The sequence below is a fragment of the Zosterops lateralis genome, assembly GCF_965231275.1.
Source record: "Zosterops lateralis genome assembly, chromosome: 22".
Taxonomy (NCBI): Eukaryota; Metazoa; Chordata; class Aves; order Passeriformes; family Zosteropidae; genus Zosterops; species Zosterops lateralis.
The window spans coordinates 1,439,996-1,458,777 of record NC_139782.1 but is presented as its reverse complement, the minus strand read 5'-3'; the positions used below and the strand labels follow the sequence as shown (position 1 = coordinate 1,458,777).

Below are 18,782 nucleotides of genomic sequence, written 5' to 3'. Positions count from 1 at the left end.
CAGTTGGTGCCGCCGTCCGCTCCGTCCCCCCCGCGCCGGTGGCGTGGTTCGCTCCGCCCCGCCCTCCCGCCCCGCCGCCGCGCATCCATACTTGGCGATGGCCGGCGAGCCGCGCGCTGATTGGCGGGGAGCGGCGCTGGGGCGGGGCCGGCGGCGCTGACCCGGATGTTCACTGCCGGGCGGCGGCGGAAGCGGACGGGCCGCGGCGTCGAAGCGACAGGGACGGACCGGGAGGCGCCGCCGTTCTACCGCCCCGCGCACCCGCCCAGCCGACATGGTGAGAGCAGGCCGGTCCCGCGCCCTCAGCCGCGGTCCCCGCCCTTCCGCACAGCCCTCCCGCGCCACCCCCCGGGCCGACACCGCCCCCTCGCACCGGGGGGCCTCGCCCGGCCTCCCCCGGGCGGCGGGGACGGAGGGAGGGGGAGCCCAGGCGGTGCTGCCGGGATGCAGGGAGGGGTGACCCGGCCTAAGGGCACCGGCAGGGGGGCCATGGCTGGTGGAGGCTCAGCCCGGCGCTCCGCAGGGCCCGGGGACAGGGGGCTCGCCCGGGGCTCCGCTGCCCGGTTACTGCGAGGTCTCTGGTCCCGGTACCGGGCGGCGTTTTCAGAGGGAATGCTGTAGAATTCCCCAGGGAACGGTTCCCCTTTGGCGGAGAGCGGTACCGCCCGGGGTATCGCGGGTGCAGCGGCGTTGGGAGCGCCGGGCCCATCCGCTGCCGCTCCCCTGCACAAATCCGAGGTGTCTCCCACCGTCTGGAGCCCGGGCTTGGTGCTGAGCCTGCTCTGATCTCATGGACTCTGCGAAATACAGGAAAGTCCAGCGCCGCCCGAGCAGGGGCTGCTACAGCCGTGGGTGCTGCTGCTTCACAGGGCTGAGAACTTTTCTTTCCCACGGGGAGCCTCCAGTTCCCTCAGCCGTGTGGAATAATCTCCATCTCGCTGTGTTTCCCGAATGGATTAGCCCAGGGCACAAACCCTCTCGATTTCACTTTGGTGCCATGTAAAGGGAGCAGATTCCATCAGCTCCTGCCCAGGGCAGTGAGAAAAGGGGATCTGGCCCTGCTCTGCTCCCTGCCTTCATGGACAGGGGCTTTTCCCGAGCCTCCTCAGGGATGGAGTCACCTGTAAGGATTTACATCACTTTATGCTGTTGGGGGTTTGTGAGTCATGTTTTCCAACATGACAATTCAGCAATGTTCAAATGTGTTTAGTTCATAAAAGAACAACCCAGAGCCCAACTCTACAGCAATTTAAATGCTGTTTAACCACACAAATATAATACTTTCTGCCTTCATCCTTAGGAATTTCAGAGGCAATGCCTTATGTTTTTTCTCTGGAGCTGGAGCCACCTGTATCATGCAGGATAAAGATCTTTAATGTCAGGTGAAAGGTAAAGAACAGTTATGATCAAAGTTCTGTTCCTTGTTGGTTCAGACAAGAGCAGGTGTTGTACCTGAGTCCTGCCAGGACAGAGCATCTTATTCCAGCTGTGGACCTTATTGTAACACACTGAAATCTGTGTGTGTGAGACCTGACTGTGGAATCTCAAACTGGGATTCAGCAAACTGCCCTAACTTCTGCCACTGCAAAAATCCCCACAGGAGGAGTTCAAAAAACACAAGGAGACTTCATGTAAAATAACAACAGTGGTACCAACTCCTTTGAAGAGGATGTAAAGATGTGCTGTTAGGAGAATCCGCTGAGGGTTTAATGTAACTGTCAGTCGTTTGGAGGAGATATAGCACAAGTCCTTTGGAAATTGCCTGAGTGTTATAAGGTTTTGTTGCCTTCTGGTTTTTTTATGTTTAGTCATGGAGACCACTGGGCATAGGAGAAATTTGATCAGAACTTCCAGCACTATGTGGTGGTTTCCAGTTTTGTGTGGCCTTCAGGGATGAACCTGCAGCCTCCAGTGTCAACTGATGTGCAAACCCAGTGTTTAGGGCTCTTCCAGGATCTTTAATTTTAGTGGTCTGAGACGTGAATACAGAAGTGGAGCACTGAAGGGGTGGAACGGCCCTTTCATTGAGGAGAACAGTTGGTGTGGTGGAGGATATTGGGTCAAACACCTTCCTGGAACCACAGGGTTACCAGTGTCTGAGTAGAGCAGAGATGGGAACCTCTGTCTCCTTGGAGAACTCGGAGCTGTGCCCACATTTCAGTCAGGCGCTCAGGGAAACAGGGCAGGGCAGCACATGAAGCTTGAAAACTGCCTGGATGGACAGTATCTCCTGTGCTAAAAACAAATGGGATGCACTGTTCAGGGCAAAGCAGGACTTGGGAGAGTGGAGCTGCTGAGATTTCTGGAATTGTGGGTTATGGATGGACACAATCCAGTTACTCTTTGTTAAAATAAAACCCTTCCTTTCCAGGTTATGTAAACTGCCCTGATCATGTTAGCAAGGATTTCTTCTGCTATGCAACTCTTGAGGAAAAGGAGGACAATTTTAGCAAAATTTATGGTTTAATCATCCATAAATTCAGGCTGTCTAGTGTAGTGCTGGCTGTGCATCATCCACCTAGGATTTGTGAGACAGATAAAGAGCAGTGAAGCACAGCCCAGGGTGTGTGATGTGACAGTGACACCAACACAAACCTTGGGTGCTGCTCAGGGTCACTAAGATTTTCAGGATAGGAGTTGTTTGTCTGGAATCAGAGCCCATCTCTGACCTGGTCACATCCCTTTTGGACCGCCACCACATGGTGTGGGGACATTTTCAGTGTCCACAGCAAGTCCTTTGCACCCTGTGCCTTCTGAGAAGCACCAACTTCAGCTGTTTTGTACTTTGTTTTATTAGGCAAGCCAAGTGTGTGAGCTTAGCTAAATGTTATCTTAAACGGCAAATTCCCAAAATAATCAAGTCAGAGGATATCCCTGGAATAGGGAATACTGCCATTGCAGTGATGCTTAATCTTGGGCTTTAGTAGGGAGGGAAAAACATTCACAAGCTGAAGTTGTTCAAACAGGATTTCCTCATATGGTAAATATATATGCTGATATGGGACTAGTTGACATCTGGGAGTGAAACAGAATGAAAGTGCAGCTCAGCTCTTTTGGGTGACTATTTTTAGTCCTCATTACTGGAGTTGAGCAATTACTTTCTTTGGAAAAACGACAATGCTGCCCTTCTCAATTCCTACTTCCACATCTGTCAGCTTTGCTTTCCATCCATTCCTTGACTTCCCTGGATGAAGGATGCCTGGGAACACGGGTTGCACATCATCATCCAGCACTTCCCAGTGCTCTGTACTGGTCCAGGTGCATCAGAGAATCAAGGAATGGTTTGATCTGGAAGGGACCATGAAGCCCATTCCATCCCTGCAGGGACACCTTCCACTATCGCAGGCTGCTCCAAGCCCTGTCCAACCTGCCCTTTGATACTTCCAGGGATCCAGGGGCAGCCACAGCTTCTCTGGGCACCCTGTGCCAGGGCCTGCCCACCCTCACAGGAAACAATTCCTGCCCAAGATCCCACCCATCCCTGCCCTCTGGCAGTGGGAAGCCATTCCTTGTGTCCTGTCCGTCCATCCCTTGTCCATAGTCACCATCCTTCATGTCAGCTCCCTTCAGGCACTGGAAGGCCCCACTTGGGTCGCCCCAAAGCCTTAAAATTCCAATTTAGACTTGGGGTACTTCTGCAGACTCGATGGGCGGTGCCAGTACCCGTGTTTGTCTTTCTGCCCACCCTTTGTGGGGATGTTTGGTCAATTCCAAGGAGCTCCTTACATCCAAAGTAAACTTGTAGAGAAGCATTTTGCTGCCATTTGTCCCCTTTGAGCTGGTTCACACTGTGATAGATGCACCTCAAGGTAAAATGAAACTATTTTCATTGCCTGCTGAAGGGAGCAATTTTCCTGGAGAAATGTGAGGTTCTGAAAGGTGCCTGTACACAGTTTAGGGCTGTGGAATCCCAGGATAGTTTGGGTTGGAAGGACATTTAAAGGCCATCTAGTCTTGCCCCCTCTGTGGACAGGGACTCCTTCACTAAAGCAGGTTGCTCAGAGCCCTCTCCATGCTCAGCCCTGTTTTTTAACCCTAGTTTAATCCAATATGCTTTAATAACCTTTTTTTCCCAGGTGAAGGAGATGTTTACAGAAGTAGAAGATACTCAAAAGTGATGCTGATCTTCTGTTATTATCAATATGTTTTAGTCAATCACTTTATAAAGTGATTCATAAACTGATTTTAAAGTGCATTATAAAGATTACTGCTTTCCCACTGATTGATGCTGGGAGTTCTGAAAAATTTAAAAAGCCTCAACCAGATAAATCTTTGTGTCTCTCCTTAATGCAAGGAGAAAGTTCCAAAGCTTGTGTATGCTTTAGTTCTTCCTAAGCCTTTTCCATTTCCAGGAATAATGGCAAAAAAAAATCTTACTTAAAAACATGGGATTCCAAATTTGAATTTCTTTGCACCACAGAGGCTTCATCCCTGAAGGAGTAATTAATGTCTGACCAATACAAGCTTTTCCCAGGCTTGCTGCTCCCTCTAGTTGGGCTTTAGCCCAAATTTTGTTTGCTGATATGTTATGCTAATTAAAAAGCTTCTCTATCTTAAAGATCAAGAGCTCGGGCCAGTGCAGTGGGGGTGTGGCCACTTCAAACTGGAGTATAAACTGATCTTTTTCTTCATCTTTGGTGTTAGGCCCTCTTAAATATTTAATAGTCTGTGACTGAGGGGTGCCTGTGTGAGGTGACCAAGTTCCTGTAGTGAAAACCTGGGTTTGGTGTGACTGAAACACTGGGGGAGTGTGAAACTCTTGAGGTGAATAATTCAGGGTTCCTGGACCTGATCCAGTGGCCAAAATCCACTTATTAGTCCTGTGTCCTAAAGCAGGATGGGAACAGATGCTTTCAAACAGGTTGTCCTGGGAAGTTGGAGCTCTTGGCAGTGTGGTAGAGCAGACATTGGCTTTTGAAACTTCCTTGGTGGGGCACGAGGGGGAATGTGGTATTGAGGAAGTTTTAAAGGCGTTTCTCTGTTAGTTGAGCTGAGATGATTTATTATGGGAGGGTGCATTTGAGGAAGGGGCTTTGCTTGTTTCTCAGTAAATTATTGTAGTTTTCCTCTGTAATGCCAAATGCAGTGGAACCCTGTCCTTCTCCTGTGTTTTTGATATAGTGAAGTTTTGAGTGAGGATTTGAAAGCAGGATCTATTCTGCTGTTCTATGCCCAAAATAATCTTCTATTTAGAATGACTTCAGTTGCATTAGGTAATACCTGGTGCTGTGTTTCCTGGAGTGGTGGTCTGAGCCTTGGCACCAAGCAGTAGATTAATTTCCTTGTATTATCTGGTGCTGCCGTTTTGCCCTCCCTCCCTCCCTCTTGTAGGCTTTAGGAGGAAATACACAGCTTGCTTTGAGCTCCTGCTCTTTGTGCCACACCTTCCAAGCTGGGCTGAAGAATTAAGGAATGGATTTGCAGGCACTTGACTTATCTGGCTGCCCTGCTCATAAGTTGCCTACTTTATTCCTGCTCTATGCAAATTAAACCTCACTAGTTTATATATTTCATCAGTGCACCTGCATTATTTTCAGTGCAGGGTTGGTTTGGGAGCCCTGGCGCTGGGTTTAGCCCCTTGGGACTCGACTCCAGGTGTTGCAGCCGTGCTGCAGAGCTTGTCCTTCCCTGAGCCTGAAGGGAACGTCCTCCACAGAAAGTGGAGCCGAGCCCTTTCCTGGTGCATTGACTTGGAATTTCAATCACGTCCTTGTTGCAAAGTGGGAGTGTTACGAGCCTGGGTGAAAGCAGAACTCAGGATCTCACAATTTTAGCAGAATCAGCTGAAACAAGACTGAAAACAGCACTTAAGTAAGAGGATTTTGTGTGGAAGGAAACATGTTTGAGGCTGCACTGAAGACAGAAGCTTAGTGGTTGCCTGAAGCCACCATAAATAAAATACTCTTTATTCTCTCAGGGAATTTTGTTTGCGTTTCTTCAGGTGATATTTTCTCTCTTTTCCATTAGTCAAACTGCTGAGTTTGAAAGTGATGTCCTGTTACCTGCCTTCCCTGGACATTTTTGTCTCTGTAAATACCAGGATTTAAAAAGCTTCTGCCAGCCCAGGCAGTGGGGCCCTGGCTGCCAGCCTGGGCTTGCAACCTGAGACAGGCTCAGGAAACAAGAGATGGGGCTTTTGGTGTGTTAATTCAAGGGAGGAGAGAGCCATGAAATGGAGGAATGAGGTAAAATATCATCTGCATTGTGCTGACTACAGCTATATTTATCCACCAAGTGCTGTCACCCTGCAGATCCGGGGGTCACCCAGAGATGTTTGGGTGTAATCTTGGCTCAGCATTGATGGTGCTCCACTGGGTGGTCAAAACCAGCTTCACATAGTCCAGGCAGGGCTAATCCAGAGCTTGGTGAGGTGCAGACTGGCCAGCTGGAATGACTGCTAACTTCATGTGAGAGAAGGAAAAGTGTGATAGGGATTAAGGCTGGCACCTCTGTGCCAGGTGAGCCCTGCTCCCACAGAAAACGTCACCCTTGCTTGGACTGATTGCAGAGCCTGTGTGGGGCTGGGTGCCTGCAGCTGTGCTGGAGGGCAGGTCACATGGGTTCAAAAGTGGCAAGGATAGGCAGGTCTGGGAATTACAGGAAGGAATAAAGGAAGGAATTCTGGGAGGTGTGAATATGTTGTTAGGTGTGGTATTCCTGTGACCCATAGGTATGCAAAACCAGGAGCTTCCTGGTATAAAACTTGAATTCCCGAGGCAGAACTGGACTGTTGGGAGCTCTGCAGGGCAGTCACTGAGGTATACAGTGCAAGACCCAAGCAGAAGGCATATTAACCTACTTTCTTGACCTTTGAGGAATGGGAGAACTTTCAGGGAAGAGGGCTAATGAGAGATCCTCTCTGCTCCCTGCCTTGCTAGGAATCCAGTTACTTGCCAGAGTTATCTCCTGAATTTACAACCCTGGCTGCAGCCTCCAGGAGCTGGAAAGTGCTGAGTTTGCATCTGAATTGGGGCAGCTGTCAGCTCCACGGAGAGCTGGGATAGAGCAAATCTGAATTTGGGATGTTGACACTGTATTAGTTCTGCTGTGAGTAAGCACATGATATTTGCTGTCACCTTCAGATACAGTGCATGTTCCCTGCTGCTCTGCAGTGTGTATTTTCTCAAATATGTTTGATGTGATTCCTCACAAAACAGAATTTAAGTTGCAGTTGACTGGAAGGAGAACCTGGATCTGTCAGGCCAAGGCCAACTTGCCCAACTTTGCTCCTTCTGCAGGAAGAAACTTCTCCATTTCAATTGAGCAGTTCCAAAACTTTTGTGACCAGGCTGATTGGAACGTGAAGCAAACAGTGCATAGAAGAGAAGAGCATTTGTAAAGGTCATTGAGCATTAGCAGGATTAAAAGAAAGCATCACAAATGATATGTTTGTAGATGCTCAGGATGGCAAATGGCAGCATTGCATCTCAAGAGCTGCTGTGTTTGTAGGAATTATGGTTTCAATTAAAAAAATAAAGGGAGTGACCCCTGTAAAAATTAGGCAGCCCTTCTCTAGAGATGGACTGGGGCTCTTCCTCAGAAGATTTGAGTGGAAGGCAGGAAGACGGTGTGAAAAACAGATCACCAGACTTGTGAACCAACTCACACCTACTGTAGTGAGTGATTTCAAAACCTTTTGGGGCACAAACACGCTTGTGTTCATCTCTTCTGGTAGTGAAACCAGCTGTTGCAGCTGCCTCATGAAGAGGTTGCAAAATGAGGTTGAGTTATTGTCTCTCAGTACTGTGCTGTAACAGGTTATTTGCATTTTGTTTAGCTAAGATTTCCTATCTGTAGTTAGAGCTAACAAAGAAAATGTTGTTTTGTGTGAAATCGAAACTTAAAATGGGGAAAATCCCCCACTGTGCAGTAACATTAGTGGTAAAACCTACTGGCAAAGTTGGTCAGGTCTACAGGCAACTTCAATGACTTTAATCCATTTATTAAAAGTTAGACATGTTTTTTTTTGCAATCTGTGCAACTTCTATCTGTAGCCCCCACTTTCCTCTTTCGTGTGGGGCTAGCAGATTGCATAGTCACTCACTGCCACGATTTATTGGGAAGTGACTTTTTGCAAACTTTATGCTTCACAGGAATTCTTGGCACCAGATGAAAGCCAGTAAATTGCATTGTCATGTTCAATGACAAGTTTAATAAATAAAACATTGTTTCTGTTACCCAGAAGACAAATGCTGGTGCAGAAATCATTAGTGATCCTGGCAAAAGGTCAGGATGAATAGCTCTTCCCAGAAAGCCTTGGTGCTGCTCCATCCTGCTCTTCTGGTGGTATGTGTGATGGCTCTTTTCCTTGGACACATGATGGAGACTTGCACTGGATTTTTATAAACTAAAGTGATAAGTTAGTTTTGAGAGTAGACACAAGTATGTGCCATCTGGAAATACATCCTTGCTGGGAAGGCGGTGCCAAGGAAATGTTAATTTTCCCTGTGTGCTGTACACATCTGTAGATGTGCTAACAGGGGCTGCATCTGGTCAGAAGACACCTACAGGGATGGAAACCACCTGCAGAATGTGCTCCTAGATGCTGCACCCTTACTTATAAACAGTTGAGGAACTACAGACAAGTGCCCTGCTCCAGACACTATCAGGGGTTGTAGTTTCTTCTCTCTGGATGTAAAATGTTTTGACAACTGTTTGGTCCATGAGATTAGGCTGCAGGCAGCTCTGGGTTATTTAGAAGCTCACAGATTGGAGTGCCTTCAGTATATTATAACTCACTCAATAATTGTTTTAGAGTCAGGCTGGCATGTTGGGACTTGTCCCATGGACAAAGAACTGGTTTGGAGGTGGGAATGAGGAAGGGAAATGAGATACAGCTGGTTGATTGCAAGGATGCTTGGAAGAGCTGCTGGAGGCTAAAGTGATCAACAAGGATTTGGCAAAACACTGATCCTTGAGCTTGTCTGAAGGAGGAGAGGATCTCTTTGGTAGCTGCCCCTAGAAACCCACTGCTGCTCCTTTAATCTGTGCTGGACTTGCCACGGCTGTGCTGGCAGCCCGAAATGGTGAGAAGTATCCGATGTCAGCAGCACTCTGGTGCCAGGGAAAGTGAAGCTTTTCTCCTGCCCATGGATTATTTTAGTTCCTCTGCAGGCTGGGGGCTTCAGGGTAGATGTACAAATTACTTGGTCCTAGAGAATCTCTTTAAAGAGGTCCTTCTTGTCCCTCTGGATTCCACAGGTGTTCCATTCCTGGAGCAACAGAGGACGAAAACTGCTCAGTGTTTCTGGGGATTTTTGGCTGCATTTGCAGTGTGTACAACAGCAAGGCCTGAATTCAGAAAACACGTTGTGAGAGCATGTTCAGTCATTAATTGGGGCTAGAACTGTTATGTGCTCAGTTGTACTTGAAAGTTAGAGCACAGCAGAATAAAATATATAATGTGCAGGAGAATGTCTCTAAGGAGGATTCGCTGACTCAAAGGCTGTGACGTGACTTGTACAATTGCTCTGTAAATAAATACAGATTACAGGGGAGCAGGGGGAGACAGTACAGCAGCTTCTGCTAAAGCCTTCCGATCCATCACTTCTTGCTTTTATTTTAATCTCTAATCCTTCTCACTTGGTATTCGTGGAACGAGTGGTGTCAGCACTTGGGCTGTTTGGTCGTGACCGCAGCAAATTGGGCTGAACTCGTTGCTGAGCATATGACGTGGTCAGAAGGGTTGGAGATAATAAAAGCCACTGGATCTGTCCCAACCAAAACCAGACAAAGGTAAAAGTAGCTGAAGAGAAGGAGAACGAGGTTTACATCAGTGTCTTGTTTTTTAATAATCTTTGACCTTTTATGACTGTCCACAGCAGAGTCTGCACTCAGGTTTTATTACCTTTGATTGTTTCCTAACTGTGCTGTTGCTGTTTCTCCCCTAGCACACCTTGCTGTCACGGAGCTGTGATTTATGAATCCATTACAAATAGTTTTAGGTAGGATCTGCCAGAGGAGGGTTAATAGTCAAGGGAAAAATAATGTGGAGAAACAGATTGCGAGGAATATGTGCAGCTGATGGAAACGTCATGAGTGCAGAACTTCTCTGGGCTTTCCCAGGTCAGGCAGTTATTCCCCTTCCCATCTAATATCCTAAAAAGTGAATGCTGACAGCTGAGAAGGGAACCCTGCAACTTAACATACTACTGTACTTTTTATTACCCATGGGTTACAATAATTCAACCCTTGCTGCAGCTTCTAGCAGTAATACTATCCTATTGTGTAATTGGAAAAGGGAGTCTTCTGCCCTTGGAGCTCTGGAAGTTGGCAAGGATTAAAATGACAAGCAGGAGGGGAAGCTGGGTATCTGTTTCAATTAAAAAAAACTTAGTGTTGTAGTACCACAAAGCTGAAACATTAGTCAGGCATTCCTGTTGGGAGAACTGACAGGAAATAATGTGATTTAGAGTCTTGGGTATGTCTGCAGCTTGAAAGGAAGGAAAGAGAGTCATTTGGTGGTTGTGTACTTCTGTCCCTGGATTAATTTACAGGGATATTTTGCCTGCAAACTGACCAGTGATCAGAGTGATCTGATGTGTGATTGCTTTGACTTGCATGGCATTGAGCAGATGTTCTGGCTGCACTGAGTCTTGAGGTTGTTACCTTATATTTTTGCTGTCTGAACATTGAGATGCTGCTTTTACTTCCAATTTGGGTGACCTTTCAGACGCCAGTCTTGAGTAAAACTTGGGTGTGAAGTGTCTCCAAGATGTTTATCTGTCGTATCAGGTGTGTGGCTTTTTCAACTGCAGTAGTTTCCAGATATCCCAGTTCTCAGCTGGTATCACTGGGTTTGCTGGTGGAAAAGATTTGGTGGCCCAACTGAATTATTTCCCAGGAAAGGCTAAACTGGGTGTAGCGACCACTGCTGTAGCACTGAGCTCTTGGCTCAGGAGCTTGCTAGTGAGGTTAAAACAGAAATAGAGCACAGAAGTGAAACCAGCCTGGGGTTTCTGTTTGAAGACACTGCCTAGCTCTCTTCATGCTCAGCAATAACAGGGTCAGATGAGCAGGAGTTCCCCAACAGAGGTGTGAAGGGAGATTCAGTCCACAGAGTTTGTGATAAATGGAAGCAAATTCCTGCTGACTGAAAGACCAGGAGCTTTAAATTAGGTCTTTTAATTCCTTTCAGGTGGAGTGGCCTTGGGATGGGGAGAGCTGCAGGTTTGTGTCAGCCTTCCTGGAGGATGGAGTATGGGTTAAGTCTCAGGTAACTGGCAGTGGAGAACTGTCCATTGCCAAACTTGGGAATAAAGCCTGTGGATTTCTGTAAGGGTGTGTAGTCAAAAGCATATGTAAAGATATTTTAAAAAAGCAGAATATCAGTAGTAACTCATCTGAGTGCTGGTGTCTGTTGAAAAGAGTAAACAGGTGCCACTTCAGTGCAGCGTTCCTGGTTCTGCTGGAGCTGGGAAGGCTCTGGGTGTGTCTCCTGGTGCACAAGAGCTCAGTGATCAGGAGCCAGTGCTGTGCTGGGTGCTGCTGCAGCCTGCTGGGGGTCACTGCCAGGGCTGCAGCTCGAGTTTGGTGTCCAGGGCTGTGCAGGAGCAGCTCTTGGCTCCCAGGTTTGTGTGGTGTTGAGTCAGCTCCTGTTTGCTGGTGCTTCCAGCACACAGTACCCCCCTGTGCCCCTCACCCCAAGGAGCTCTGGGCTCTAGACATGGCAAGTGGCAGTCAAAAGGAAGTCCAGCTTGTTGCCTGTTTTGTTTTTTGTGATTTTTATACCTATGGTCACTACCTGCGTTTTCTGCATTGAATGACATCTTCCCATATTCAGCCTTTAAAACTAAGATGCACAGCTGTGCCCCTTTACAACTACACATTTATACTTTTTTAATTTTTCAGCACTGTTTTTTCTGATTTGAGCTTTAACACAGAGTACCCAGATCACCAGAGATCTGTGGCTGTTGTGAGAGGGTTTCTCTTTTGGAAATTAGCTAAATACAGCAAAGAGACCAAAAAGAAGAGGAGGTGCTGGCAAAGGAAGCTATAAACTAAATACTACAGACATCCTCATAACCTTTTTCCCTGGGGTAGTGCCATGGGAATGCTATAACAGGTGCTTAAGTGGAGATTCTAGATAGGCAAACATCTTTAAAGGAAACTTATTAAAGAGCTTTCATCTAAGCTAATATTTTCAGTCTTTGAGATTCCTATGATCTCTAAATCCTTCAGTGACTTCAGCTGTAATAAAACTTCATTTAGAATTTCTGTCTGAACTCCCTGCTCCTCCACAGGAGGTTCTGGGCTGGATAAAACAGGAATGGTGGAAAACGACCTCATATCAAGTAAACACTAAGCTCGTTAAATCCTGCAAGCTCAAAGAGCCTGGCTTTGGGAGCAGCCCAGCCTGGGAGACAGCCTGTCTGATCACCTGCTCAGAGAGCAGGGCTTCAGGAGCCTCTTCTTGGGTAAAGGCAAAAATTGCATGGAAATGTTTTGTCTGGAGGTCTGTTTAAAAACCTGGTCTTCAGTATATGATTTTACAAAAGAATTAAGCAAGTGGAAATCTAGGACAGGTGGAGCTGAGAGAAGTAGGTGGGGTTTAGAGAGGTACTGACACATGTCCTGAGTTCCCCCAGAGCACCTTCCTCTCCCACAGTTGTGTGGGGGCTTTGGGGGGTTTCAGCACCACTGATCCAGTGCCACTCTCACAACTGCAGTGGCAGCACATCCCTGGGATGTTCAGCATCTCTAAAATCAGTGTGCTGCTGTGCTGGCACCTGGGATGTGGTTCCCATCCCTCTGTGTCAGTGCCTACAGATCCCCCAGCTGGGCAGAGACTGGGTTTGAACCGAAGACTGGGTTTGATCACACACTTTAAATCTTTTAAATCTTCACCTGCAGAGAAAGAACCAGGAGCAAAAGATCCTGGTTTGCTTCCCTGTTCAGTTCTGACATAGGTTGTCCCAGATGTCTGCAGCACCCCAAGGTACCACTTTGCTCTGTAATCTGCTTGTGTTGCCTTTTTGACCATTCCAGCCAGATTTATGCCGGATTAAAGTGACTGTATAACCATGGATTTAGGGACACAGCTACAGCAGAACTTGCCTTTATTTTGGTGCTTTGAGAGATCTGCTGGCAAGCTGTTTAATTACCTAAATGTTCTGCAAGAAGCTGAGGAGTCCTGCTGCTCAGCCTTGCTTTTACCTCCTGGATACCAGGGAAATACACTGTACCAGGCACTGTGTGTGCCTGCATATTTTTGTTTTTCCATTGCACACAGCCATGGATGTCAGCTGTGTCTGAACCCCTTGGGGAATCTCTGCCTTAAACAATCCTGCTCATGTCTTTTACAGCTGTTATTGAATATATTGGGTAAAAATGGTCACTCCAGGCTCTCTTGGTTAGTCCATAAACACTGCAAGTGTGGATTCTCTTCCATGCAGTGCATTTTATTTTCAGTTTGCCTCCCTATAAAATACTTGCTGTGGGGTTGCAGCTTTAGTGGTGGTTTTTAACATCCTTCCCTAGGTTTTTTTGTCTTTTAAACAATTCCAGCTGGTAGAGGAGGACAGAGCACTTCCCTGAGTGTTCCTATGATCCACAAGTGAGGAGCACAACCCTGTGACAATGTGCCAGGTTTCCTTCCTGGATGCGAGAGATAGCAGGAGGTGTGGACAATACTTGGGAAGAGAGATCCCCTGCCTGGGCTTGGCTGCAGGAGCTGGGCAGGCACAGGCCACTAAAGAGTCTCTGTCCTTGGGGTCTCAGAGTTCAGTAGCTAAAAGTGAGGAATTCCCTTCCCCTGGCCATCTAAGGAGCAGCTTCCTAATGGGTGTCCACTAAACTGGGCACTCCCTCCTTCCCTCATTCCACAGGTTTAGCTTAATTGCAGGAAACTTGGCTTCCTGTTTCTCCCTGTCCTGGGGGTGCTGTGTTGAATAATGTGATAATGGAACTGTGTTAGTATTGAAGCTGTTTTTAAATAAGACTTTGGGAGCTTGACAGAACACTGGAGGGTGAAATGAAACCTCAGCTCGTGGGATTTGGGTGGCTGGAAATGGCAAAGAGAAAAAGAAGGGGAGGAGCAGTGAAAACAAACTAGTTGTGCTTCACCTGACCTGGGGTCAAAGGAGCCTGTGCAGATTTTGGGTGCTGTTAGGTCAGCAGGAAAGTGTCTGTTTGTGTCTGTTGGTGAAAAGGACAGCTAAAGGTTATGTCAGGACCATGGCTCAACTCCTCAAGTGTCTGGGGCACATTCTCTGACTCTGAAGTGGAGTTGAAGAGTGTTTGTGTCAGAATTGGTGTGAGACCAACTACAGTGAGCCCTTTGGAGAAAGTTGCTGTGTTAACTCTAAAGAACAGGCAGCTCTTAGTGTGTGTTTTGTAGGAAGAAGGAAATCATGGATCATATTTATGTGCATGTTTCATTCTGGTTTTCTGATAAAGCTGCAGGGGAGAGGGAGCTCTGTGGTGGAACAGAGTTTGTCTTGGGTGCTGGTTATCTCAAACTGATCAGTGCAAATGAGGAAGTGTTAAACCTGCTTTGGGAGAAGGAACTTTCAGTTCCCTAACCCAGGTTACTATTGAGATAGTGTGGATAAACAACACATTAAACACAAACATTAGAAGCAGTTTTGGTGAGGTAAGGACTGGATTCCTTTCCAACAACTGCACAGTGTTAAGTTGCCAAGTCAATAATCCGTAATCAAATGTAATGAATTTTACTTGTATTAACACAAAGCATGCTGCAGCTGGGAGCTGTGTTGTGTTACCTGTCCACCTTGTGACCAAGGGCTCTTCTTGTTCCTGCAGAGTGACCAGCAGCTGGATTGTGCCTTGGATTTGATGAGGCGTCTGCCTCCGCAGCAGATAGAGAAGAATCTCAGTGACCTCATTGACTTGGTGAGTACTGGCTGCTGTCCCCAACAAGTGGCTGTGACAAAGGCCTGGTGTGTAAGAGCTTCTGAGGCATCTCAAAGCTGTGGTGATCTGTCTGTCCCCTGGTCTTTTGGCAAGGCTGAACAAACAACCATTGACCCAGCAATGTCAGGGATCCACGATTGGTTTGGGCTGTGTGTGCAGGACACTTGGGGGTGAAGGGTTATTAGCAACTCTTTTAATGAACTCACCACCTCTGCCAGGTTGGAGGCTGCTGTTTGAATGTGGGACAGTGTGTACAGATGGGTGCAGGCCCTCGTACCTGGGTGCCTGCAGTGTGGAGCTCTGGGAGGTGCAGTGCCTGTGCTGCCCCACATGCTGCAAAGACACTGCTGAGAATGGGCATCTGGAGAACACCCAAATCTATTTATAATTTGTGCTCTATCAGATGTTCTGCAGTCTAGTGTCAAAAACCAAACCTGGCGGATCATCTTGTGTCTGATAATGTTTTTTTTCTGCTTGTCCCTGGAACTTTTGTTGTCCTTTTCGCACTGCTAGGGAGGAAAACTGATTTAAGAAGCATTTCTAGGTTCATTACAAGTTGCACATCCAGTGATGCATGTTTGGGCTGTAATAACCTGGTTAGTGCCAACTGTCCCTTAAAGCAGTGTGTGGCACAGTTCCCTCTGGAGTAATTGAAGGTGTTACTGAAATATGGATTTAATGTATGCAGTGGGAAAACTGGATTTTATTGTCCAGTCGAAATACAGGGCTTATTTCTGACCTAAGCTTCTAAATTTGTGCAGAAGAGCAGCTAGAGGTAGAGGTTTGGTTGGGAAGTGCTTCTAAAGTTGGCGTTGGTAAGCCATGGTCAAAAAGTTGTGGCTGACTTAAATTTATCAAACTCTAAACATTTATTTTACTTATAAAAGGCAAGGTACAGGTAAGAGAGCTCTGGGGGTCAGGAAAGAAATTATTCCCTGCAGGAAGGGATTATTTCTTGCTCTTGAAACCATTTAGTAATTGGCTACATCTGTGCCCCCAAAACTCTTGGCAACCTAAAGCATCGTTTTTGTGGCTGTTGCCGGAGGTAGGACACAAGTAACTAAATCACTGATCTGATCTGGTGTGACATGGTTGGTTTTGTGATGAAATTGGGAGGACTGAGCGGGTATTGGGGTTTGAGCAGCTCCCAGGACCACTCAAAACAAGGAGTTGTTTGGGGAGCCATGGTAAGCTTGACTATGTAATTGGTCTGAGGTTTTTTAATGACTCAGAAAATTGCTGGGTACCTCTAAACGCTGGAATGACTTTTGGATGGTGCTCATTAGTGCTCTACATGCTTTCCATCAGCAACACGCTCCCTGGGCTCCTTTTCATGGTGTAACATGAACCAGACCAGTTTGGTGCTTGTTAGGAGGAGGGTCTGTGACCCCCACACGAGGCATTGCAACCCCTCCTCTGGGGCAGAGATGAAATAATTTGTTAAATCCAGTACCGTTCCTTTATTGTTGAGACACCTGTAGGCCAGTTCTGCAGCCACTCTCAGCCTGACCTCATGAAGTCTGCACTGGTTAGACAAGAGCAGTGTGAGCTCTGCCACCTGTAATAGCTCCAGAAACGTCATGAGCCAGACTCGAGCAAATTGTTTTTTGACTTTTTTTTGGCAAATTTCATCAGACCTTTACATCTGAGGTTTTGATTCTCCTGCTTGTCCCATTAGCAGACAATAACCTCCTTGAGGAAAACAGCAGACTCCAAATGCATGAGGAGCACGAGCAGGTTGATTAAACTTGGGGGAGAATTGTAAAACGTGGCACCCTGACTTCTTGGCTTCCTTGTGCTGGGTTTCCTTGCTCAGTCCACTGCTATGGTGGAGTAGGTGTGAAGCAGAGACTCCTGTCAGTATTTGGTGTGAAGTTTTAGGGTATTACTTGAAGTCTGTTTGCAGCTCAGTTTGCCATGGTCTTCTTATAGGATTTGATTTCCAGACTGATGGTGGCTGCTTGCTTAAGATCCATTGAGAAGATGGCTTAGAAATGTCATTGTATGTAAAGAGTTTTCCAAAACTAACACAGGAAGAATCTGGCGTCTCCCTTCCAGAATCCCAGAATGGTTTGGGTTGGGAGGGACCTTAAAGCTCCTCCAGTACCACCCCCTTCCATGGGCAGGGACACTTTTCATGAGACCACCTCACTCCCAGGCCTGTCCAGCCTGGCCTTGGACACTTCCAGGGATCCAGGGGCAGCCACAGCTTCTCTGGGCACCCTGTGCAGGGCCTGCCCACCCTCAGAAGAAGGAATTTCTTCCCAATATCCCATCTAACCCTGCCCTCTGGCAGTTTGAAACCACTCCTAGGCTGGAATTCCTGTTGGGAGGGGTAACCACACTAAGTTCCCTCCCAACAAGTTTCCTCCCTCTTACTCTACCTATGTTCGCTGCTTGTGGCTCATAAAAGAGCAGCTTGGTCCCCAGCTGAATACTGGAGTATGTCCAGGACTGTCCATGACTGCCCCCAAGTGTTGTGCTGACAAGGGAAATGGCCCAAACTTGAACATGAAGTAAAAGGGTGGGTGGAAGAAGAGAATTTTTGGGTCACTGGCCCTCATCAGCCCAGACACTTTTCATGCATTAGGAAAACAGTTAGTGGTTTGCCCTTTCACCACATCTGTTGCTGGGTTTTTCAGACTGCTGAGGCTTCAATTAGAGTTCATTAGAGGCCTTGTCAATCACAGCCCTCCAGAAGTCCTGCCTGAAAGAAGCTGTGCACAGTGCTGGAAATGGGTCTTGGCATGGAATGCTCTGCTTGGGGTTCAATTAGTCATTATTTGTAAATACACTACTGAGAGGCTGTCAGAATGTACAAGAAGACTTTCTGAATCTCTACAGAACGAGTTTGCTCTAGGTACATACCTTTTTAAGGACAACTAATTTAAATTGGAATAATTTTCCATGGAGCTCTGCTGGAAACTGTGAGCCTTAGAGCATCTACCTGTGGGCCAAGTCCAAGCTGAAAGAAGTTCCCAAAAGAGGAGAAAGGTGATTGCACTGCTCTTAAATGGGTTTGTTGTGAAGATGCTCCAAGACACAGGTTGGACTTGATGAATTTCGAGGTCTTTTCCAACCTAAATTATTTTGTGTGTAGTGGCAGCACTTGGAGCATTAGTTCAGATGTAACTGTGTCACATAAAAGCTGTGTCACCTCCTTATTGCCTCACATTGTCCAGGAGCTGCTGCTGCTGATTGACTGTGCTTCCCATGGAACCCTGTTGTGAATCACATCTGTTCTCATCACCTGCTGGAAAGGGGGCTGTGAGGGTGTTCTCTGGTTGGAAATGTGTCCTGGAATCAGCTGAGTGAGGTTTGTTTGGCTCATGGCAGTCACTCTGAGTGGCAGGAGGCATGAAGGAGGGAAGCTGGTGGAGCTGGCTACCCAGTGGATGAGCAGCTGGTCCTGGAAGGTCAGAACAATCCATGGCAATTGTCCTCCTGCTTCCTTTCTCTTCAGGTCACTTTACAGAAAGTCAGCCCTCTGTACTTTTAGCTGTGCTTTTTCCAAGAGAAATCCCAAAGAAGGATCAGCTTCTGGGCAGTGTTGCTCTGGAGGGTCCCTTTCTAGGACACCTTGGCAGCACAGGACAGGTGGGTGAGGGGTGCTCAGGGTCATAGCCTCCAGAATCCTTTTGGGGTATTTTCTTCAGACAACTTCAGTGATGTGTCTTTGAAGGCTGAGGTGACAAATGTGGAAGGAAAGCAGATTTATTGTCCTTGTGGGCCGTGTGCAGCAAATATCAGATCTGTGACAGGATTGCCTGGATGGCTTTGACTCAAGTGTGGAAGTTGATGCACTCTCAGTCCTGGTGAAAGTTAAGCAGGTTCCTTTAGCAACTACAAATTTCCTGCTGAGTGTTTAATTTGGATGCTTGCCCAGGTGTGTATAATATAAATTAGAT

The 18,782-nt window shown here is 47.1% G+C and overlaps 1 protein-coding gene across 2 annotated transcripts in view; it reads left to right on the top strand.

Moving 5' to 3' along the window:
• Positions 1-187: 187 nt before the first annotated feature.
• Positions 188-18,782, top strand: part of CAPZB (capping actin protein of muscle Z-line subunit beta) — a 56,260-nt gene continuing 37,665 nt past the window's right edge. For both annotated transcript variants that reach the window (XM_083876949.1, XM_083876948.1), the window contains exons 1-2: positions 188-277; positions 14,764-14,853. In XM_083876949.1, the coding sequence (XP_083733075.1) occupies positions 275-277; positions 14,764-14,853 (93 nt within the window). In that variant the 5' untranslated portion in view covers positions 188-274. The remainder of the gene's footprint in view (positions 278-14,763; positions 14,854-18,782) is intronic.